Source organism: Channa argus, chromosome 14, assembly GCF_033026475.1.
Source record: "Channa argus isolate prfri chromosome 14, Channa argus male v1.0, whole genome shotgun sequence".
NCBI classification, from domain to species: domain Eukaryota; kingdom Metazoa; phylum Chordata; class Actinopteri; order Anabantiformes; family Channidae; genus Channa; species Channa argus.
The window spans coordinates 10680342-10704616 of NC_090210.1; the positions used below are offsets into that span (position 1 = coordinate 10680342).

Below are 24275 nucleotides of genomic sequence, written 5' to 3' on the forward strand. Positions count from 1 at the left end.
CGCCTGAGAACCCGAAGGTCAAGCGTATCCAGTTTTGACCTTCGGCCTTGTCCCTTGCCCACAGAGATTGCTCTTGATTCTCTGAATCTTATGATGATATTATATGCTGTAGATGGTTGGATTGTCAAAGTCTTCACAATCTTACGTTAAGGAACATTTTTTTGAAATTGTTTTACAATTTTTAGACGCAGTTTGTCACAGATTGGTGAACCTCTGCCCATCTTTATATTTGACAGGCTCTGCCTCTTTGAAATGTTCCTTTTATACCCAGTCATGTTACTGACCTGTTGCCAATTAAACTAATTAGTTGTCTAATGCTCCTCTATTTATTTTGATTAGTGGCAGTTACTTTTTGGGGCCTTTTGTTGTCCCTCTTTCATCTTTTTTGAAATGTGTTGCTGCCATCAAATTCAAAATGATTATTTTCCATGAAATGATAAAATGTTTCAGTTTCAACATCTGATATGTTGCTTATGTTCTATTGTGAATGAAATATGGGTTGATGAGATTTGCAAACCATTGCATTCTGTTTTTATTTTGTAAATACATGCCAGGAGAGAGGAGGCATTGGGAAATATAAAGGAAACAAAGACAGAAAGCTTGTTGCAAATGTGAGAAGAGTAAAAGAGTAGGGTGAAAGAGAGTAAACAGATGGAGGAGAGGAGAGAGGAGAAAGAGAAAGCAAAGGAAACCATAAAGAAAAGAAAAAGCTGAGTACAGCAAAGGGTTTCACAGTGGAGAACAGCCAATCCGACACACAGCTGGGAGCCAAACAAAGCCTTCTGGAGGATGATTAGGCAGCAAGGCAATAATGTATATTGTGTGTGGGTGTGTCTAGCCACTGACACAGGCAGTTCAGAGACAGAAGAACACACTGAAGAATAGACAAAAATATAACGTCTTCAGTGTGAGTGCAGTTTGTTGTGCAGCATAGAAAGATAATTTTGACACACCCAGTTTTCCCTTCCATAGACTTTATTAAAGATATTATTAAGATGGTATGATTCTGTTAAAGTGCCTGCTGAAAACGTCCTGGGAAACATTCCCTTACAGCCTGAATTGGTCACATACAGGAATCAATGGCCACATATAGTACAGTACATAGATTACCTTAAATATGATTTATGCAATTGTGCTATTCACATATGGTCCCTAGATACCATAAATACATTAACATAACTCTTATATAATACTGCCAAAGTACACATCCATTTACAATGGAAGAAAGAAAGGTGAACATTGTGCAAACACACAAACAGGAGCTCTTTGTAAAATATATCCCATTGAGCTCCTATAACATTGAGAATACAGGTTATATGCATAACAATTAATCTACTATATTACATTAGGATTTAGACAGGCAGCACAATTCGTTCTTCACAGTCTTGAGAGTAAAGTACATTCTCACATCCTTGTGCTTCTCTCTAAAATAATAAATTAATTTCTAATCTCATCAGATGGCAAATCAGTCATCTCAAAACATTCATTCAAAAAGACACACAATCACAGAAAGAAACACACAGTAGAAATTGCATCGCAGTCATTGGTAATAATAGGTAACATTTTACACATCTATAATCTTTAAGAAGTTAAATATGAAGGACAATGGATTGCTCTGATCCCCATTCTCTTTCTTTGGCTGACAAAATCACTATAAATAAACTTATCTGTTCTGTGATTACATTTACAACTGTATTACTATGTAATACACATAAAGATACGATACATATTACAATAAAATACCTGAATCTGCAAACAGTGGGAATGCAATAAACATTTGTTCTTCTATAATCAAATATCAATCTTTCAACATTGTCATAAACACATTATGTTATCACATGATTGCATGAAACACACAACGAGCCAGCGTCTTACAATTTAAAAGTTGTCACAGACTTGGGGTAGCTGTAGACATTTTAAGTCATCTCTTAAACCTCTAAAAGGGACAATGTTGCAGACTGTGAATAATTGCCGGAAGTCATCTAAAACCTTCCAGTGTACACACACTTGGTACGTACAGAGTGCACATCAGCTTATTTTTAACACAGTGCTAGCCTAAATTATAAGACAGGACACAGCCTGTGCATCACATGCCCAACTGCACACACTGCTTCAGTCCCTGGACACCAGTTTAGGACAAATAGGTTGGTGCACTGACAATAAACTTATGTACAGCTGAAAGCACCAATGATTCAAGTGTGTGTAGCAAATGTATGATACAGCAGAATAACTTATGATACTTTTATTTTGATCTGCTTTTCTCCTGCTCAGATTTTGACCTCACAAACACACAAACACACACACACACACAGATACAACAAATCAAACAGCACACATACATTAGAGCATGTTTGTTGTATCTGCACTTTCAGATACTATTTTTATATTTTGTTTGTGTAGTGAACTATGTGGGGCAGAGTTATTGAGAATCTCGACTCGTTTCTCTCTCTTCTTATTTCTCTTCAGTTGGAGAAACAATCAGAATGCTTCAGGCAAACATAGATCAGTTAGAAAGACCCTAAATCATGTCCAATCATTCCTCTGTCTGTAGCACTGTGAAGGTTTCACATCATTGGCATTTGCATTGAAAATATAACAGATAAAACACTCTAGGTCAGTTCGGCCTTTGGTCACTGCAGCAGTGATGGCTGAGTCTGGGTCTACAGGTCATGACCCAGCCTCTCAATCTCATCAACGAGGAAGTCGATGTCAGACTGGGTGACGGCAGGGTTGGAGATGACCATGCGGAAGAAGTTGACTTTATTACCCTGAGGCTGGTAGCCCACCATGGTGGTCCCGGACTCCATCATCATAGCTTTGATCTTTGGTGCCACCTAATGGAGTCAGAAAAACAAGTCAGTGCCTTGCACTTCTGAAAGGGACCTGTCATGATAAACTGAGAAGACTGAAAGACATCATACCCTGTGGAGTTTTTCTCGCCGCTCCTCACTGTCTGGCATGCCTCTCATGCTAGGTGGAATGTACCAGAAACAAACGTTGGTGTGCTGGGGCTACGGACCGAAACAAAGAAAGTTAATACACACAAAGCTTGGGACATTTACACTTATTACACACTTATTTCCTTACCAAAAAGTAAGCAAATAAGATATATATAAATATATTGTGAGTTATAATACAAATTTTCTGGCAATTTCAGCTTGCAAAACCATTAGTTAATTGTTTTAGTTTTTTCTGTCATGCCAGTATAGCTCTGTAAAATGAAAAAAGGAAAATATACCAAATTTTGCTTCATGATTGAATATAGCATTTACAACCCGGAGAATTAGGGAAACTCACCACTCCATCAAACACCATCTCATATCCCTCCCTGTTCTTGATCTTGTTGTACAGGTACTGAGACAGGTCCAGACACTTGTCAATGTGCTGCTCAAATCCTACGGTGCCCTGCAGGGCAGAAAAGCTGGTTAGGCATTAATTACAGCATAATAAATTGAGTTTAAAGCTACAGCATCTGGTATAACATAAAGACATTTGACTTTAAGACATTTTTATATGTTGGTTAAAGATCAATTTACAACTTAGCTGGCATATATATGCGTATCTGTCTACCTTCACCTTACCTTGGCCTTCCACATGAGCCAGAATTTAAATATATCGACATGTCGGCCACACTGGATGGCTTTGTCCCCTGTGTCGTATGTGACATCATATTGTTTGTCTGGTTGGAACAGGTAGCCAGCACACATGGAATTACAGCCTGCTAAGATGCCCTACAGAAAACATACACGGTTATTACTGTTAACCTGTTTATTTTTTTACAATTACTCATAGAATTTTAAAGCTAAACCTTAATCAACTGCGACTGATAAAATATATAAATGTAGATTTATTTTGTGTTTGTGTGTGTGTGTGTGTGTGTTCTGGTGGGTGTTTACTATACCTTCTCTCTGACCAGGATTGCAGAGCACTGTAGAGGCACACCCATCATCTTATGTGGGTTCCACGTGACAGAGTTGGCCCTGCAAAGTTACATTTATTTATTTTATATCTTACTTTTAGAATTTCTCTGAGAAGTTTCTTGAAATATCAGTATAGACTTATCCACCTACTCTGATGAGCTCACCTCTCGATTCCATTAAGCTTATGGCGATGCTTCCTAGACATCAGCAGTCCACCACCCCATGCTCCCTGAGAAAATGAAACAGCACTGTTAAATAAAGGCACTTTTTTTTTGTCCTTTCAGCTTGTCCTGTGAATTCAGGGTCGCCATAGCGGATCATTGTCAGCATGTTGATTTGGCACAGTTTTTACGCTTCCTGATGCAACGCTCCCCAATTTCTACCGGGCTTGGACCGGCACTGCACAACTGGGAATGGGATTGGGCTGTTGGGGGTTCATTGTCTTGCCCAGAAACACTTTGACATATGGCTGGGACTTGGGATTGAACCACTGACCCTGTGGTCTGTGGATGACTGCCTTTACCAACTGAGCTACAGCTCCCATTAAATAAATCCACAAATCCATGAAAATACTATCCCCTCTCTAATTATCAAAACAACATTACACTACTTACATCAACATGGAGCCACAAGTTGTACTTCTCACAGATGTCAGCAATCTCACTGATAGGGTCAAATGCTCCATACACAGTGGAACCAGCTGTGGCATTCACGAACAATGGCACATAACCCTGCAGTATCAACACATATAGCTTAGAGAGCTTGGTAATGGAGACTAACAAACAAACACATGAAAGAAAAGAAAATGGAAACTGACCTTCTGTTTAGCATCAATGATCTTAGCCTCCAGATCTGCAGGAATTACTCTTCCCCTGAAAGATTGTAAAGCATCATCTTAACAAATAGCATTCATACATGTGTTAAAAGCATTAACTTTCAGCAAGTTACTGCCCTGTTCAGTTCTGCACTCTGTGGGATGGGACTCCCTTACCTCTCATCTGTGCTCAGCAGAATCACGTTCTCAGTACCAAAGCCCAGAGCAGCTCCAGCCTTCTTTATGGAGTAGTGGCTCTGTAGGGACAAAGACTGGGTATGAAATTCATACTTCACAGAAATGACAGCTAAATTAATTTACTAGGTCAACTTTTTCATGATGTCCTTGATCCAAAAACATTTATTGGTAACTTCAGACTGCCTCAGTCTATAATCAATGAAGCAAAGACCCTACTTCTTTAGAGTAACTATTTTGGAGTACACGTGAGTCTGTACATGGTCACATACATGTTCAGATGTGAAAAGGACAAGTCGGGGAGCAGCAGACATGCCCTTGGTCTTGACCTCGGGGAAATACTTGTAACGCGCAATCATCACACTGTACATATTTGAGATAGCGCCCCCTATTGAGTTCAGAGATTGAGAGAGAGACATCAGCACCAACAACAGCAGAATTAACACAACTGTGAAAAACTAAACACTTAATGTTGAAAATAATTACATAACACTTTTTGTTGCTTAAATAACAAAGAATCACTTTGCACATGCATGCTGGTATACAAACCTGGTGAAAAGAGGCCATCTCCCTCTCCACTGGGCCAACCAATCATCTCTCTCATTTTCTTCAGAGTGAGCTGCTCCATCAGCACAAACACTGGAGCAATCTCATAGGTGAACCTGTCAATCATATCACAAAATGTATACATTTATGAATAACACTGCAACAGCTGAGTCATCATGAACAACTGCTCCAAAGATTCTTGTGCACACAGACACACACACACGTTTATACTGTAGATTTTGCATTAGCTCTTCTATAATTCCATCCACAAAGCACAATCTGAAGCTTGTGCTGACCGGCTAATTAAAAAGTATCTGATTGGAGACAGGCAGCAAACATTCATATTCAAATGCCTTTTTAAAATCACCCAGTAGTTTAATTAAAGCAGACAAAGCTCTGATGGCTATCTGTCAATTCTGTCAATCTCAGCAGTGAGTCTGAATGGGGCTGTTTTGAAGCCTGAGAGGACATGAGTGTGTGTGTGTGTCTGTGTGTGTGAGTTTGAGTTTAATGTGTTATGTGTGTAAGAAATAAAAACAGGAAAAGAGTGTTTTTAAGAGATTAGCAGCTTCCACTGAACCCAAAAATACAAAAAAAAAAAAAAAAAGAGGAGGAGAACATGGATATTTAGTTTGAATCGTTCAGTAAAAGAAAAAAGATTGAAAGACAAAAAGAAGTTTTAATAACAAGAGATTTGAGTGAGAAACTGGCTATAAAAAATGACAGGGTTGTGTCCAACTCTGTCAGCTAACAAAACATAATATAACAAATAACCCTGTGGATAACAAGAGAACAAAACTTCTGAAGAAGCCAAAGTAGGTTAAATGGATCAGAGAGAGCTGGCTCCTAAAGCGAGGCCTGGGCTCTTTGTAAGCTCTCACCACCTCCCACACAGACCCTTAAAACTGATCTCTGTTAACCCTGCTTCTAATGAGGCCAGTTATACAACAATCCTCCACTTCCATCAATTTAGCTTTAACACCAGCGCCACCACAATCTAAAATTAGAAGACATTTCTCCACTCTTCTATAATTCCTCTTTGTTTTCTTCACAAGTAGGTATTCTAACAAGAAGTGAAGCAGTTTAAATAAAAGGGACCGATACAGGCGGTGATGGGAACAGGGTGTAGGAGAAACAGTGCATTGAGTAAAACTCTGACAGGTGGGGGTGAAGTGGAAGCTGAGCTAGGAAATGTACAGAAAACAAAAATTACAACAAAGCAAAAAAGTAACACAACATAAAAAAGAAAAGAGAAGGAAAGCTGTAAACCCCATATTGTAGGCATGGAAAAGAATTGGCCATTTTTCTTGTGTAATTATTCCTGGTGAAGACTAATCCATGGGACTGATTTAATGGGAACACGAATTTTGGGTCAACACGTTAGCCCAGACTGTAACTGCTGGGCTTTGACCATAAAGTGATAACAGAGGATAAAATCAAAAAGCAGACAAAACATCTGAATCGGAAGCTTCTAACTGGCCTAATTTCTAATTTCAAATTGATTGACCAACCCAGGTGCCCCCACCCCCCAGCAGAGTCACAAGGTAGTAAGTAGAACGTTGTAGAACATTTATTACAAGCGAAACAGAATTTGAGGCTGAAATAAAATCGCTATCGTTACAAAAAACATTCATTATATGCAAAATCCCTGCATTTTCCTCTAAAAGATGAATTTTTACAGCACCATAACTGTTTACAATATTTTTATGATTATTTGAGTCAAACGTGTAAGTTATATATAAAACAATGTAGAATATTTGGCATTTATTACACTAAACAAAACACTTTATAAATACATTACAATACAATTGATTCTATCTGAAAAATAATTTTGGAGTTTAAAACCTTTAAATCATCTTCCAAATGTGTCACCCTATTTTGAGCATGTCACCAAGTCTCGCTACCTCCATAAAAAAATTACATATCCACTACTACTAATTTCAGAAATACAGTGATATACTGTGATTATGGTTCTTACATCCTATATCCTAGATGTCTCACTTTTAAAATCCATCCAAACCACAACAGAAAAGGGACAAAACCAGTGCACCTTTTTGAAATTCTCCTTCTCTTTGTGAGTCATTTCATGCTGTAATAACAATAATGGTGATCATTATCACAATCAGAGCCAATCATTGGTCTTTTCAGGGAGAAAATTACCCCTCAGTCACCTGCCTGTCTCCTGGGACAGCCCCTAAATGCTCTTATTATCATCATCAAGGGCACACATTGTGTATGAGTCAGTGTGTGAATGTGTGTGTGTGTGCCTGTGTGTGTGTGCCTGTGTGTGTGTCTATGTGACTAAACCTCTGAACCCTAAGCACATGCTCATCTCAGCCCCTCGAAGGACCACTGAGTCAGTCTGGATCCACACGGACAATAGAGCCAGAATAAGCATTCGGCAGGGAGGTGCAGCAGCTAGTTTCCACAGTGTTATAGGGTTTTCTCTGCAGCGGAGGACATTGTGTGTCAATATGGGGCCCAGCTGGCCCTACTGCTAAGACCGGCTCACAATGAGCCTGCAGTCAATGGACTGGAAACCCTTGCTGCTGAATCTGGGACAGCCAGAGCTGGTGAGCGTGACATTATAAAAGTGTGCAAGTGTGTGATTTCAATGGCCCTGTCTGTTGTGGGATTCTTCCAACCAGGTACTAGGATGGGAACATTTCTTGTCTAAATGGATGTAGTTTTTTAGGCTAATGTTTTGAGAAATGAGATAAATGAAGTGTCTTTGTCAGCTTTTGTTTTATTATTCTTATGTTAATCTTTTCTTAGCAGCCTGGCAGTGGAAAAAAATGAGAAAAGAGTTAAATGAGAAAACAGTATCGTAACATATGAAATGTTCGATTTTTGGGCTCCAGTGTTTTGTCTTCTGTCCCACCACAGCACAGGTCTAGCTGTATTTGCAGGTACATGTTAAATTGCACTTTGAATTTAAGTTTATAAATCAGCATCACACAAACCTGCAGATTTGTTGCACTTACCAATTGAAATGAATTATTCTGCTTTTGAATATGTTTTCGTTGATCTTGTATCACTTTTCATGCCATTTACACATTCAAATGATTATTACATCGTTTTCTCTTTCTGGGAGATTGTTTAATGACGAAAACAATTGTATGTTGCAGTCTTGTAAATGTGATGTAAATGTGCTGTAAATTATATTCTTCAGTTAGCCCTTAAAGGCATTCTTAACATTCCAAACATGGCTGTAGATAAGCATTAAAATATATTCACAAAACACAGGACTATTCATTCTACTTAGTATTAAGACATGAACTATAATGAGTAAATAAACAATGACAATAAAGCTGGTAATGTATGACCACTTAAAATTAAATGTTTGTCTGTCATTGTGATGCTGTGTACATGCGTCATTATTCGTTATTCTGATATTGCACCGTAGTGTTAGTATGATGCTTCTCATTCTATTGTTGTAATCAAACCATACACTTACAGCTAATTTACAGCGTCTGTGAGTCTGTGTTGAGGGTGTGTGTGTTGACATGGTTCATGCCCTCTATCAGACTGGGCCACCATGTAGCTGTGACCTGAGATCAATATGCAATCTAACCACCCCTGGGGCTTGGCTGCGTCGGATATACTGTACACAACACAATGGCAGCCTTCCCTCTATCAATACAAAGTCTCTGCAGGACACGTCAAACACTTATATAACTGTGGTGGAGTGAACCGAGGGGAGCACCATAAGCACTTCCACCAGGCCTGTATATTATGATGACGGGGGGCTATTTCCAGTGGCCTAAAAACAACAAATCTCAGTTGACCTGTCATGACATATATAGAGGTGTTTCCCCTGTGTAGATATGTGCTCCATGAAAAAGCACAACAATACTGTGTGACTTACATGTTAGTGTTAGCAGTAGAGGTGAGCCACTCTCCAGCCAAACCTATGATGTCCAAACCAGAGGACAACTGGTTGAAGAAGCGTGGGTGACCTAAACATGACAAACAGGGGGAATCATGATTTTTATGTGGAGAAAGCAAAAAAGGACAAACATGTTTGCCTTGCCCTGAACGTGATCAAGTCTTATAAACATAACATGATTATCATGAAAAAAAAATCATGTGTTCCTGGTCAGTTTATGTTTCCCAGATCAACCATAAAACATAAAGAATCTGATGAAGCACTGTTCAGTGTAGCACAATTATATTGCTAAAAAGGCTATAAGACATCCATTATTTAGAATGCAAATATCCAATCTGAAGACTAAATATAGAGACTGGCTGCTGCTTAACAGCCAGAGGAAGGAAAACTCAGCCAAATGTTTCAGCACCACGGACAGCTCCTCTGGCTCAAAATCCAGACACACAAATGTAAAGAAAAGCCCCCAGAACCCACCGCAGCTCAGAGTGAAAATGGGGTTTGGTTGTAGGCAAACTATACCCTGTGTGATCTATAAAACCCAAGGGACAGTTTGAGTGTTGTCGTTTTTAACAGCTTGAAACAGCCCGCGTTAGGATCCCCTCAGGCGACACTTGCTTTAATAAGTCGAGTGGAAAGAAAAGGAGGATGTCAACTGAATTACCAGGGGGGCAATAAATAAGGCAATCATCGTGATAGGCTGTACACTATATGGAAAACAGCCTTTTAATGGTCTGCGTTGAATTCTCCTCTAAATACTAAAGTTGTTGGCGTTTATATATATATATATATATATATATATATATATATATATATATATATATATATATATATATATATATATATAGGGTATTACAACATTTTTCTATGCTTTGAATTTATGTCAGCATCTGTCTGCAAATTAAAAACTGCCTATTTTGAACCCAGGGATTAAAGGGATTATGGCCTTTTTTGCCACACTTTCCAGAGTCATTTTGCTAATAAAAATAAAACGCAACCATATGATAATTAAATCACATATTCAGGCCGTCCTTGTTGACTTGACACCGCCATTTCTTCCAGCCACATCTCTGTGGGTGAACGTGTCCCGCCTACCTGTTCGGACGCCATATTTGAGTGTGTCCCTGCAGTCCACCAGGATCTGCTCCAGGGACTCGGGCTGGTCGGACAGCTCCAGGTTGAAGCCTTCCATGCCCTCCAGGAGCTGGTGAGGATGATGGAAGTCCAGCACCTTGGTGGAGCGGTCGAAAGTCTTCTTGATGTAGTTAGTGAGGATGTCGACCACTTCCAACAAAAACTGCATCGTAGGATCCTCTCCATTTTTGGCTGGCAGCAGGTCTACAGTGTTGGGGAGAGGTGGGGAAACTTTAGCCTGGGTGTAAAATACTGGGCCTATAAAAATGTCAAACATATATTAATCATTGGCCATAAAACAAGTAGCTTTTTAATTTATTATATTTTCTACAGCAGAAAATGTTACTGTTTAAATTTTATAGCAACAAAATTTTAAATAATCCAACCAAATCTGAAATTCAATTTGAAGTAACGAGCCTATGTTTGCCTCCAATAAATCGGCCATGTTTAAGGGAAATGATGCACTGCTCAGTTTAGACAGCTGTAAGCCTCACCTCTGGCGAACAGGTTGGAGAAGTCGGTCTCAGTGCGGCGGAAGCGCGCGTCCCTGTCGCTGTTGTCGCATGCGAGGAAACTCTTGTGGCCCGCGAGCCTCCCCTTCTCCTCCAGGCTGTTGTTCTTCTGCAGGAACCCTAGGGTGTTACACGGCGGAGGGCAGGAGTTATCACCGAACATCTCCATTCCACACAAAAGAAGACCAAATGGTGGCACCAAAAAATTGACAAATAAAATGAAATAAAAACATAAAACAATAGAAAAAAATGAATTAAAAAATATATAATAATATGTAGTTTAATTGCCTAGTCTACGGGCTAGGGCAGTTTATTGCATAATTAGCTTATTATCCTGCATCAGAATTGTTTTTCTGGCGGAGGCCAAACTTATATAGGCCACACACACACATACACACACAAACACACACACAAACACACGAGGGACCTCCCACACACGTACAGGAGGTTAGGCCCCACCCTGTGACATCACAAGCATAGGAGTCAGCGAGAACCCCCATTAATACACCCATGTTCTGTGTTCACAGACTGATCAGCACAGCCCGCGGTGATGACCACACAGCCAATAATTACACCCCCCATAAAAGGGTTAATGAGGTCTGAAAGGCGCCCGGAAACAATCCGCCTCTGCAGAACCTACGCTGTACGTTATAAACTGCACCATTCGTCAGTTTTCTGCATTGAGGCCCTGTATTTCTGTGGAGTAATGTGTGGGCCTAATTGTGCGCAAAACACGTGGAAGTCACACGTTGTTATCTGTAAGCTATAAATTAGGTAGTCTCATATTTTTCAGCGGAAACGCTATCTTTTTCAATAAATCCTAAATGACACATTGAAATTCAATATTTCAGACCATGTAATTGCCAAAAACTTCATGTAGAAATATCTTCTGTCCATGTTCACTCCAGTCAATCAAAATATCGTTAACACCTATCCACCTCTTTCTATCCTTTCTCAATCGATTTCTGCCACAACAAACTTTTTCGTAAGTGCTTGTAATTGTGTGTATTAGCGCATTATATCCAAATCGCATTCATTCCCTAATCCGCATGTAAAAATAAACCTTTTGTCCTAAAATGTATATTCTGCAGGTACTTAAAGAAATAATTTCTCTCAGGTCATTGAAAAATAAGCACGCCTGTCTGAAAAAGTCGCACTCCAGTTGCAATATGGTGTCATTCTGGAAGTATCTGGCATTTATAACCCATGTTTGCAGGCTGGTCTTGGAGATTTTTCTTCCACTGTTGAAATGGAAAAGACATCAAAGGCGGAGGGGCTGTGACAGGGGCTATCCGGGGCTCTCATCATCAGACCTACAGGCTAATATCCACTGACCTTAAGAGGATGGAAACACACAGTGACAGTCGAGATGCCTCTTCTCTAAAGAGCCTTTATCATGGCCTATTTTCTAAGGCCTCAAAATAGGTTGAAAACACACTGACCCATTGATTCCACTTTTATAGGAAAATAGCCCAAACGCCATAAGAATACATGACAGTACATATGCCAAACAAAAATGGTGCTTTCCAAACAGCATTTTTACAAGATATCTGAAAAAGTAAACGAAAAAATTGTGCACGGGTGCATGAGTTACATGAAGCGGCTTTTATGTGCCGAAAAAAAAAAAACACTTACCACAAATCTTCATCCCCAGTTTCCGTGTGCATCCGTGCATCCACGCATATTCGTAAGCTAAAACAGAATGGACTGTTTGAGTTTGTCGTGTGGAGGCCAGTGATGATGGATAGTGGAGCACAGTGATCACAGTGGAAGCGTGAAGCTGACGGCTCTTGGCCAGGTGTGTGAAACTGAACAGTCAGTCTTTTTTTTCATTTACGGCTTTTTACAGTCTTAACAGCGTGATAGAGGTTGTTTGAAAATGCATTATTCACCACAACACCCACTGATTATAAATAGATAAGTCTATCATTTCAGATTTAAGTTCAATCAATAGGGACTGAGACTGGCAAATGCACGCCGGCACACACATCCAGCCAAGGGGCGGACTGAAATTAACATCCGTGAAATGAGCTCACTGAAGAAGGCAGAAATTAATTGAGTGAAACACAGAGTGTGACTTGAGCGAGCTGGTAATGTCTGTGACAGGAAGTCTACAGAAGGTTTGGTGCAGAAACCTATAAGGTAGTGCGCCTCATGCACACATCATGCAGACACACACACACTCCCTGCTGCACCCGAACGCCAGCGTGGACATGCGTGAGCAGAGATGGAGCCGAAGCCAGAGGGAATCAAAATCAGAGCGCACGACAATACAGGTGGCGAATATACCTGATGGAAAACTTTCAAACAAAAAACTAATATTTAAATTTACAGAAGCAATTTCATTCTAAGACAAGCTGAAGACTAGCTCGAGGTACTGAGGCCAAGATACACGCAAACACACACACACACAGACAGACAGACACTAGAAGCCGCCAGGCGTGAGATGGAGCGTGACAGAGGGATAATGGCAACATCCAGCAGCAGTATACGAGCAAGTCGAACAAAACAAACATCTTCTTTTTAATGGTCTTCTGCTCTGTACAAATTCACATTTCAAATTACTCAGATTTTTCTTTGGAAATGTGCACGATGTGTCTTGACATCCGAGGGCCCACAAATAAAGCAACGAAAATCATTTTATTCGATGAAGGAAGAAAACATCATATTAAACTGTACTCTGGCCCTCGGGAACTGGAGCCCATTTCCTTTAACATTTGGGTGAAGACAAAAACCTGTAATTATTTCACTGCGTTGCACTGCTCAACTGCACAATAATGGAGTCGATTTTGTATACGACCAGGGCTTCAAATGATTAATTAACCCTTAGATTAATGTATACCTAAAATGGCTCAGCCGCTTTTTAAAAAATCAGCAGCAAAATCTTTACCAGAGTCTAATTCGCAAACCAACATTCTTGAGAAGATAAACGAAATGGAAAAAGGAGCTAAAATGATCTACGTCAGAAATAAAGTGCGTACTAAATAAAACATAGAGTTGTTTTTGATAAATGTATCCAAATGAGGAAAACTACCTATTAAAACTGTGGATCAGAATATTCAGTTAAAACACAACATTTAAATCAGGAATACTTTGCGATTAATTTTATTCTAAAGATATTATGAACCAAATGATCTTGGATCATTTAATGTCATTGGTTTAATGGTGCATTGTCTTCGCCAGGTCCACCGCTCGGTGCGCACGGCTGATCCGCCAGACAGCTACAGGCAGCTGTGATGGCTCTGTTTTTAACGGGAATGATTAACGACAGAGCCCACACAGCAAATGGCCCGGGCGAGACTCGCTTTTACCAGACAGAGAAAAAGGAGGGGGTCCAAGAGAGAGAGGGAGAGAGAGAGAGCACAGACAGAGGGGTGTGGGAGAAACATTCATGTTGGCCACACAGCGCACGGTAGAAGTGTCTATGAGCAAGGCAGCGAGTCCCTGTCAGATCCTGTGGGCTTTTCTAAAAACACAACCAGAGCGCGCAGGAGAGCAGCAGCTCTAACAAGGGCGTTATTAACAGGGGCAGGACTGGAAGGACCTACTTGTTGACGGAGGTCTTAAATTGGCAGAGTTGGGGTCCTGGTCCCCGCCGGTGGCTCTCGGTTCAGACGTGGCCATCAGTCCTCTGTTATCTGATCTTCAGCTGGGAAATAATGTAACTGCGAACAACACGATCCACAGTTAGGAACACAACTGGTCAGCTGAATCAAATCAGACCTCAAGCATATTTTTAATAAATGCAAATCTACTTCTTAATCCGTAGACAAAGGTATGATGAGAAAATTATGTTTTCCACTTTGAATCAAGACGCGACAATTTGGGGAGAACTGGGCAAGACGCACATCACATTTTGGAGACAGCTTTCAGTGATTAGCTCGACTTGTCTGACATTAATATAAAGAACACGACACCAAAGTGCGATAATGCGCCAGTTAAAGTTGTCAGACAGCAGGACGGAAACGAATCATTTCAATTCTCAGTTAATGTAAGTTTGTGGCTCGTTGGAGCCAAAGTAAAAATATATTGTTTCGGACAGGACTGGGCTGTGATAATCCACTGTACCAACAGCAGCTCATAATTCTACAACATGAAAACAAAAAGATGTGTACTATTACAGCGAACAGCTAAACAAAATCCAACATTAAACCAGACCCATCAGTAAATAAATATTGATAATATGGAACTGTAATATCCACATAAATGACCTATGAAATTCACACACGGACTCAGTTGCGCTTTGAACACACACATATGCCAAAACATAATCGCTCAATGTCAGACTGAACAACTAATGAATACGTTCTGCTTTCAAACGACACCGCGAATGATACGATTTGTTTTTTCTTAATGTGTTTTCACCCATATAACTTCGACGTTATGAACTAAGACAAACGATCACCTGTCTATGAAGTAATTTGCATTCTTACAAGGGCGAAGCTGAGATAAAAAAAAAAAAAAGAGAGAAGGCATCTTACCGGCTCACGGGCGCACAGGTTGTCGAGTCAAGAGAAACAGTTACTATATGTTACAATTGCCACCCAAAGGAAGAAACAATCCTGTAGAAACGATGGCGGAATACCAACAAAGCGCAAAATCCCATCCAGTAATGCGTAAGTGACCCTTTCTCTCTCAAGACTAATTTTTATTCGTTATATATATCTGAGGCTCCGGCTGCCCATTGGTCTCCTCACGCAGGCATGAGTCACAGCCTTGCCTCCCTCTGACGAGTAATGAAGCTTCCTTGAGTGCTACTGACACTCACAATCCACTTTTAGAAGCCTAAAAAGCAAAAGGAAAAACACCAGTGACGTATAAAACCCTACCCCCACCCACCCCGTGTGTGCGTGTCTCCAGGTGTGGGTGGATGTCACAGGATGGAGAATGGAGACTTCAATGTGAAATGAGTTCTGAGTGTGTTCCTCATAAATTGACCTTGGGCTTGGGCTGGGTTGTGGGTGTGATTAAGAACAGATATAGATTCAGAATATAATGCAAGTCTTTATGGATTTATTGAGTATCAACAAACCTGTGGAAGCAGTGGAAGGGGCTTTTATATATCTACCAGGGTATTTCTTACACAGGAACCAAGTGATGGAGAGAGTACCTGCATCACCCACGATCCATCCGCAAAGGTACTGACTGTAATATTCACCTTCTTCAGATGACAACATCATAATTTTTGACCTGCACCCTTTTCATAACCTTGACATGGACAATAGCACAGAGACATAGAAATGAATCCAGTCTGGGGGCCATTGACTTGGTGTCCTTGCTGTCACTGTGTCCTGGTCCACTGAATGCTCAGAGACCAGCTATTATGTTCATTGAGCCACTGCAAAATTACACAGTCGTTATCAGATGATGCTCATACCTTCTATTTTCACAAGTCGTGCGTAGAGACAACTCATAAAGATAAGTCATGTGCAGCTGTAGCTCATTTGGTAGTGCAGTTGTCTACGAACCACAGGGTCAGTGGTTCAGTGGTTCGACTTCTGGCTACATGTCGAATTGGCCCTGGGCAAGACTCTGAAACCCAAATTGAATGGGTGAACTCTGTAAAGTGCCTTGGAGGAGAGCACTATGGAGGAGACCATTGAAGCCATATGATAATAACTTCAAATATCTTACCTGCTGTTAAAATTTCACTAGAACTGATTAGTAGTGTGTGTATCTGTGTGTATAGGAGAGTGTGTAGCCTTTAAACTGCACATGGAGCAGAATCACAATTTGAGGCCCTTACATGCTTCCCCAAATTAATTATAGGCTATGTTCTGGTCATTCACACTATTATCTTATCAAAAACTGTATTAAAAACTTTGTACAAACTACAAAATGTAATAAACTGTCCAGATGCACCAACAGATCCTGTTTTGTTGGCTGTGCAGGGTCTCTGTGGTCAGTTTAGCACCTTTTGAAACACGCTCCTCTGTAACTCAGTAAGTCACATTAGTCAGGTTCCAAATTATGCTGCAGAATTCAGACAACATTTTAGAACTCTAAAAAGGAACGCTTGAGAAAGAGAAAGTGTGAACTTTAAGAATTGCTTTACACACATAAAAAATATATATTTTAACCTGCTATCCAGGTTTACATTTTCAGACATAAAAACTAAGCTGCATTTTGCACAGGCTGTTGTTCCTCTTGCCAGTGGCTGGCAACCTGTGGAGTGAGACCTTCTAAGGTGTCTCAGATACAGAATATTTTAAATACATTCTGTCGCGTGGTTTACTCTGCTGTTGCTGGGCAGACTACACCCATGCCCATAACAATTAGAGACTCATAGACATAGTTATCTAGCAAGAGGAGTTGTGTGTGCAGGTACCAGGATATGGTTACCGTTATCTGTTAGGGAGTAACATAGGGTCCAGTTGAGCAAATTCCAGTCAGAGTCCTACTATATCTGCACATATAACTCAATTGTACAGGCCTGTTAACATTTTAGAAATCATCTTTATACAAGAGGAAAAATCACAAAATTAAGAATGTAATAAAGAAAACAAATTCATAGTTTTTGATTAACTATTAATCCCCTTGTTGTTAACACAACAAGACTAAAATGTTCCTGTAACAAAGAGATATTCTTTAAAACCTCAACCTTATTACCCTTTTCTGTTCAAAATAAGGCATCACCAGCAGAATTGGAAAATAATTGCATGCTGTTTTTGTGAGGTCAGAGCACCTCTGAAAATTTAAAGCTTAAGCTTAATATTGGAAAAAGACATTGTGTTTACATTGTGGTTCCGTCATCAGTGATTTTGTGACAGAGGGATTGTGTAACCATATTTGGCAGGATGAAATACTGTTGTCATCAAAGAAACAAGTTATTTTTACCAAATACTGACTGCATTTTCTTTTACATTTTCATTTACTCTGTGCATCAACCCCAGTTTCCTCAGTGCTGGATCTGTTTTTCATTGTTGATCTCTCGTTGTTGACACCTAGCACGCCCCCACATCTGGTTCTGGCTGATTCAGTTTTCAGGTGGTTCTTCTATTTGCCTATCTAGGGCAGAGGGTGCTAGCACATCACCCTGGGCTGTGTGTGTGTGTGTGTGTGTGTGTGTTACTTAACTGTCTTTTGCCCACTAATCTACCAGCTACACTTGTGTGATACTTTATGTGTGAACCTGATGATGTCAAGAAATCTCTTTGTTTCCAGAGAGCGCCAAAGTCAAAAACCACTTTGAAGGCGTGACCTGAATTGATGTAAATGGTGACAGATTTTCCAGCCACCAGCTTAACGGCCTTAGTGAGTACAATGGGTTCAGCTGCCCATGTTCTGCAATAAGAACACATTCACAGGAATGACAGCATTTATTTATTGTTACAGGCTTTGTAATGTGCTGAATTGCTTCAACTCTTTTTGTTGAGAGTATTTTTCCCGTAGCAGAGACAACGCGTCCCAGGAAATGATACTTCAGGTTTACAATATTGCAACCTCGAGAAACTGGCCTTGTGGGCCTCAGCTGCTAAGTGCTTAAGCAGTTTGATTGTGTCAGTTTCAAATTGACCATGAATTTGGCAGCAAATGAGAAGATCATCCACATACTGCAAACATGCTGTGGCTGGGAAAAGCACTAATGAGTCAAGACTTCTGCTTAAAATGTTTTCATAGATGGTGAGACTTTCACAAAAACCTTAATATAAGTGGGTAAAGGTGTAACCTTTCCCATTAAAGTTAAATGCAAACTAGAACTGGCTGTCTTTGTGTACATGACCACTCAAAAATGCATTGGCTAAATCAACTACAGAGAAAACTGTAGCATTCTGTGAAATTTGAGGCCTTGTGTATGGGTTAGGTACATAGGGAGCTCTTGGTAAGACAACTGCATTAAACTATTCTAAATAGTGTGCAAATATACATTCTGATGGCTGATCTTCATCTTTTTTGTTGTTTTTCACTGGAATAATTGCGGTGCTCACTGGTGAATCTTCACAGGGAACCATCACTCCAGCTGCAAGCAATGATTTAAAAACTGATCTAATACCATCAGTGACCTCCTCTTTTAGGATACACTGCTGTTAACATGGTCTATGGTCAGATTTGGCTTAGGGTTAGTAATGACAGCCAGACCACAGTTTTAATAAGACCAACATCATACGTATGTTTTACCCAGAACTGTTCTGGGATTTCTTGTACAGCAGGGAGAGAGGCTGCCCCTTCTTTAGCTGGTGTGTGTTCAGGTACTGATTCATCTGTGTGCATGGTATGTGAGACGAGGGCATATTCAGTCTTGTAACAGTCTATTAGGCTGGAATAGTAAGCACCTAGTGTGTGTGTAGGCATCCAATCTAGCACTATAGTGTACATTTGCGTGCTGTGAAACCTTATTCCTTCCACTCATGTCCTTTTTTGATACAAAGAGAGAAGTGAGGTACAGAATTAGGCACTGTAAACATTTAATCTTGTTGAGATGTGTCCAACACATGGTGTGAGCTGTGGGTCTTTGCTTTTTTGTCTAAACCATTTTTGCTCATACTCTGTGTCAGGTCCCTCAAAGACATGGGATGTGCAGTGTAAATATTGTAATTTCATTAACTGTATGTGAGTGGGTGAGATGCGAGCGTGCGCATCAGCCAGAATGCTTTGTGTAACAGTTTCGTTTGTCAGCTTCCATCAATATGCGTAAAGGAGAATTTCATAGCATAATTGACACATTGATACATTTAAGTCTGCTGTTTCATCCACTTTTACTCCTTTACGTGTGGAGATTAATGACAGACCAAAATGACACATTAAACCTCTCCCCCACAATTTTGCATTTCAAGTGATAAATAAGAAGAAAGCATATTTTTAACCTTGCAAGAACAACAGTAGAGATGGCAACAATAGTCAGTCAATTCAACACCGTGGTTCCAATGGGAATGCTGTTAAATTCCTCAAACATAGGTAATGTGCTCAGATGATGAATCTTTAAATGACTTTGTTTCCTGACTTTTCATCTTGCATCATCAACAGTTCTTATTTAACCTGTGAAGTATCTTAGCACCTACTTGATGGACTGGGTTAAGTTTTAATGCAGTCACGACTCAGTCATTGAATCCTGATGATGTTGGTAATCCAGGTTTTGAGGTTGAGATTTTTACTTTTCATTTATTTTTTGCTTGAGATTGTTGACATCATGACATTTGAACATGACTAGTGCCACAATGAAGTCAATGTTTCAATTTGTTCATTATTATGGTTTATGAACAAAAAACCCACAAAACTCAGATATTCTCATCACCCTCAGCTCTGTGTTAAATGCTAATATGTTCAACATTATTCTTGTTAATATTTTTACTAAAAGCATGCTACATCCATTTATAAATACAGTCTCACAATGTGGGCTCTTGTACCGGCCTTTTTTGTACAATAATTGATACTTTCACCGCTTTATCGACTGACCTCATGAAATAGCCTTAAAAGAAATGAGAAGGGAAAACTGCTCTTTGTTTTAACTGTTCACAGCTCAGGTCTACACAAAGGCAATATCTTGGGATTAGTGGTTATTCTTTGTTTCATTTTTTGGGGTCATATGTCAAAACACTGGGGACCACTGCTTTAAGCTTTGCATACATATCATACAATATCAGCAGTATTTTTGACACTCACTGAAGTGTGCTTCAGTGAGTAATACCTGGCAGTGTAATACCTGGCAGCAAAGTCAATAAGAAAATGTAGTCTTAATGTTACAAAATTGTCATTACGTATACTGTATGAGTTATTTTTCTCATGTCAGTAGTTTAGTTTCTGATAACTGTGTTTTGTTATTCCTGTTCCATGAAAACAAATTGTGAAAAATTCTTTTAAAAAATTCAATTATTTTTGATTTTTTTTCTTGTGCTTTTTTATTTAAGCAGAAGCCAATGCCTAATGTTATTTTTCTAAATATATACATTTATGTTTGCAATAACAGAAACAATAAAATAGGCTTTGTCAAAACTACATTTAATTAGTAATAATAGAGTGTGCAAACTATTGAGGACTAAAATAAAATATTAAGATTCTAAATTATTATAACTCATTGTGACATTCCCCTGCTGAATTTTTTACGAGACGTTTAGGGAGAAACTTGGGAAGGAGGACACGGCTTGTGTCTGTTTACTTTCTTTTCTTCTTCTTCATCATTCTCTAATGATGATGAAGGCTCCTCTTCTTCTTCATCATTCTCTGATGAAGAAGAGGAGCCGCTAGAGCTCGTAGAAGTGTCCTCATCACTGCCACTATCCTCTGAGTCTTCATCATCATCATCATCATCAATGTCGTCGTCGTGGTCTTCTTCATCTTCGTCTGTGCTCTCTATTGTGTCTTCAGCTACGGGAAAAAGTAAATACATACATTTATGGTTTGTTTCGGAAAATGCAGCCTAAGTGTTTGGGTGAAGAGCGGGGACTCTCACCCTCCAACAGCTTTTTCCGGATAAGTGGAAGAAACTCTGAGGCCTCTGCATTATCAGGTTCGTAGATAAGAACTACAACAAGGAAAGAAGAGGAACCATTGGCAGACTTTGCTTGTGGCTGGTTTATTGACTGACAAACATAGAACTGATGGATACAGCATAAACATACTCATCTGACATAGTTTGATGGCCATCTGAAAGTCTCTGTCCATCATGGCTCTAAGGAACTGAATTCATAACACCCTCACTTGAATATATATTTTTTGTAATTCAGATATATTAAAGTTTACTAAAGGTAAAATTGAAACCAAGCACAGAAAATATTTAGGCACCCAAATCACAAGTGCAGTTTAGGCCCTTCGCTTAACAGCATAAAGAATGGAATCATAGATGATCTGTCGCTTCACCTCCATTATCAGCTCCACAGGAGCTTTAAGGTCTTCATCTTCAGTATTCTCTTCCCTTGTCAGTTTGTCATCCTTGTTTGCCTCATTTCTGGGAAGTGGTTTAACTAGTGGGAAAGCAAGTGTTTTTCCTGCTGGAAAACATTTTGATTATCATTGTTGTAGTCAAATTAGTTTCTTATGCAACATAGCTTACAACAACTTACCTGTTACTGCTGGGAGCTGTGTTTTTATTTGCAGCTCTTCACCAGGCACTGCAGCCGAATCTGCTTGTTTAACCCTTAAACAACATTTTAAATTGTTGATGTTTCATTGGTCCAATCATTTAATTTATAACTTACTTTATAATCTAAACTTTGATTGCAGACCTTGGTGTTATGCTCCCCGATTCCTTTGGAGAACATACTACAGGAAAACAACAGACACACATGACATTAAATGTAGCTGGGCAACCAATGCATGGATTTCAAGCTGAAACTATCTAGTGATGCTATGTTATAAACAAACATTCAGAGATTTAGAAATACACTAATTCAGTTCCAGGATACGTCTAAGCGAAACTAAAGGCTGTTTGATTGAATGGTAAAAATTACTTATATCCATACTTTTCAATACAGTATAGTGTTGTAAAGAACTGCTGCAATTTATTCATCATTAGCTGACTGAGATTATTTTTTCCACCAGCACATACCTTCTGTATTCAGCACATCCTCTCTTAAAGACCCAGTCTTTGATGTTTCCTGCCATCAAATGACAAATAAAGACATCCATTAAAAGTACAGTGGTGAAGAAAAATGTGTTCTTGTCATTTCATACCATTCCAGCGTACATCAGAATACTCACTTGTACAGAACAAGGAAGTGAATGACCAGGAAGACTTACGCTGGAGAAAAAACATAGGGTACTAGATGACAATGGTGTGGTATGAATATAGTTTATTTTTGTTATGATGGGACATTTCATATTTTCTTACCGCAGTTTATCAGTGATTGTCTTTTTTGTCACAGTGTCTAGAACACAATCAGAGTATATGCTTACCATGAAAGAATATTGACTTGCAGAAGTATGAGGCGGGAAGATGCGTTCACACTGATTTGGAAGCTAAATAACTTCTTACCATTGGGTTTATGGGTCTCAGTATGAGCAGAGGTGGCCTCTACTGTTGGCTACATTAAAAAGGAGAGGTAAAAGACATTTAAGACAATGAATACAGTCTTTCACACTGGCCACACTAGTTTGCATACTGATTTGCCCTTACTGATACCACAAACCACAGTTGTGCCTGGCTTGGGACTGTTCTTAATGGTTAAGCGTCTTTTACAAGGAAACTTTGGCATATGGCCATGGGGAGTTGTGCCACAAATCGCTAACCCTGGGGTTGATGGGCAACTACTCAACGCACCGCTACTCTGAATTGTGTGATATAATAGCACAAAAAATCCACAGTCCTTACCTGTTTCTTTGAACCAATGGGTGATTTCAATGAGCACTCTAACCTGCACAACAACAAGAAAGCATTTAATGCTTAAAGTAAAATAAAAACTCAATGTTTGTAATGGAAATAATATTCTTTATAGGTTGGTTGTCATTTTTGTTTATGTAACTTAAAAAGTAGCTAATTTTAAAAAATGGCTGTTCAAACAGCACATCATGGCCATGAAGAACAAGTAACATTACATCACATTATTGAATTCTAAATCATGCTTTACATTTTTACTCAAATAAAAGTAACTTTTCTTTTATTATTTAGAAGTACATATCACATAATTGTCTTTAAAGTTTTTAAGGCTTATTGGATTTGAAGTTTGCCTAACCATTATATACGGAAGCAACATTTTGTTTCAGCTATTTCAGCAAAAACAAACTTTTTGCCTTTTTTGCTTGGGAAATCCTTTCAGCGCCGAATAGTTTTCTATCCACGCAGATAAATTAGCAGTTAACTAACGCTGCATTTACTTTAGCCCAATTAGCTTAGGCTAACGCTTTATCAGCCTTCATTAAGTGCAATTCTTGATCTGTAACATTAACGGTAACATGCTGCACGTTGCTCACCTTTTCGTGAAGGAAAACATAGCGTTCAGCAACTTCTGGATCTTATATTCTGTTGGTTTCTTCACATCTAAAATATGCAACTGGGACGTAAACTACTGTTGTCATAACAACGGGGACACGCTGAGTCAGTGATGCCTTCAAGTACCGCGGGACATTTAGCCGTTATAATCAAACAAAGTATTCATTTGTTAGTTAAAGTTCGGGTTTGTTTTTTTCTTCCCTTTTTCTTTATTTAAAAAGAGTTTACAACAGACGAAGGCAGTGGCATATTTCATTCATAAACAACTGTTTATTGTAAACCTCATTTTATCATCTTATTGACGGATGTTGAAACTTTTTGCTTTGGTTTCGGTGCAGCTCTTTGGTTTTCTTCTTTTGGAGCAGAGAGTGGCTGCTATTTTCTTGAACACACCCCTTTTAACTAA

General features: G+C 39.4%; 2 protein-coding genes across 6 annotated transcripts; both read right to left on the minus strand.

The window, feature by feature from the left end:
- Positions 1-2395: 2395 nt before the first annotated feature.
- LOC137098719 (glutamate decarboxylase 1-like) lies at positions 2396-15780 on the minus strand. 2 transcript variants are annotated; one of them, XM_067475248.1, is made up of 17 exons: positions 15489-15780; positions 14556-14672; positions 12643-12699; positions 10990-11127; positions 10457-10699; positions 9344-9434; positions 5479-5591; positions 5202-5317; positions 4912-4991; positions 4738-4792; positions 4535-4651; positions 4085-4149; positions 3902-3980; positions 3582-3731; positions 3298-3405; positions 2922-3011; positions 2396-2834 (listed from the first exon to the last, which is right to left on the minus strand). In XM_067475248.1, exons 2-17 carry the CDS (start codon positions 14629-14631, stop codon positions 2661-2663), a joined length of 1752 nt encoding a protein of 583 aa, XP_067331349.1. In that variant the 5' UTR covers positions 14632-14672; positions 15489-15780; the 3' UTR covers positions 2396-2660. The 2 variants fall into 2 exon arrangements, with proteins under 2 accessions (XP_067331349.1, XP_067331350.1); XM_067475249.1 differs by lacking the exon at positions 12643-12699.
- Positions 15781-20924: 5144 nt separating this feature from the next.
- erich2 (glutamate-rich 2) lies at positions 20925-23998 on the minus strand. Of its 4 annotated transcripts, none has more exons than XM_067475677.1 (12): positions 23851-23998; positions 23252-23294; positions 22916-22964; positions 22772-22808; positions 22642-22681; positions 22490-22538; positions 22167-22203; positions 22005-22078; positions 21802-21905; positions 21564-21621; positions 21395-21466; positions 20925-21309 (listed from the first exon to the last, which is right to left on the minus strand). In XM_067475677.1, the coding sequence occupies exons 1-12, from the start codon at positions 23868-23870 to the stop codon at positions 21056-21058; spliced, it is 837 nt and encodes a 278-aa protein (XP_067331778.1). In that variant the 5' UTR covers positions 23871-23998; the 3' UTR covers positions 20925-21055. The 4 variants fall into 4 exon arrangements, with proteins under 4 accessions (XP_067331778.1, XP_067331776.1, XP_067331777.1 ...); XM_067475675.1 differs by having other exon boundaries at positions 21802-21929; XM_067475676.1 differs by having other exon boundaries at positions 21573-21621; positions 21802-21932.
- Between the last annotated feature and the right edge of the window lie 277 nt (positions 23999-24275).

What these genes read in the sequence shown, in the direction of transcription:
- LOC137098719 (XM_067475248.1), bottom strand. Translation starts at nt 14,631, where the DNA reads ATGGCCACGTCTGAACCGAGAGCCACCGGCGGGGACCAGGACCCCAAC. An exon ending in CAATCCTGGTCAGAGAGAAG is followed by an intron (nt 3,732 to 3,901) that starts GTATAGTAAACA and finishes TGTTTTCTGTAG; the next exon opens with GGCATCTTAGCAGGCTGTAA. An exon ending in GGCGAGAAAAACTCCACAGG is followed by an intron (nt 2,835 to 2,921) that starts GTATGATGTCTT and finishes TGACTCCATTAG; the next exon opens with GTGGCACCAAAGATCAAAGC.
- erich2 (XM_067475674.1), bottom strand. Translation starts at nt 23,870, where the DNA reads ATGTTTTCCTTCACGAAAAG. An exon ending in CACTTCCTTGTTCTGTACAA is followed by an intron (nt 22,539 to 22,641) that starts GTGAGTATTCTG and finishes ATTTGATGGCAG; the next exon opens with GAAACATCAAAGACTGGGTC. An exon ending in CTGTGGAGCTGATAATGGAG is followed by an intron (nt 21,622 to 21,801) that starts GTGAAGCGACAG and finishes TTATGAATTCAG; the next exon opens with TTCCTTAGAGCCATGATGGA.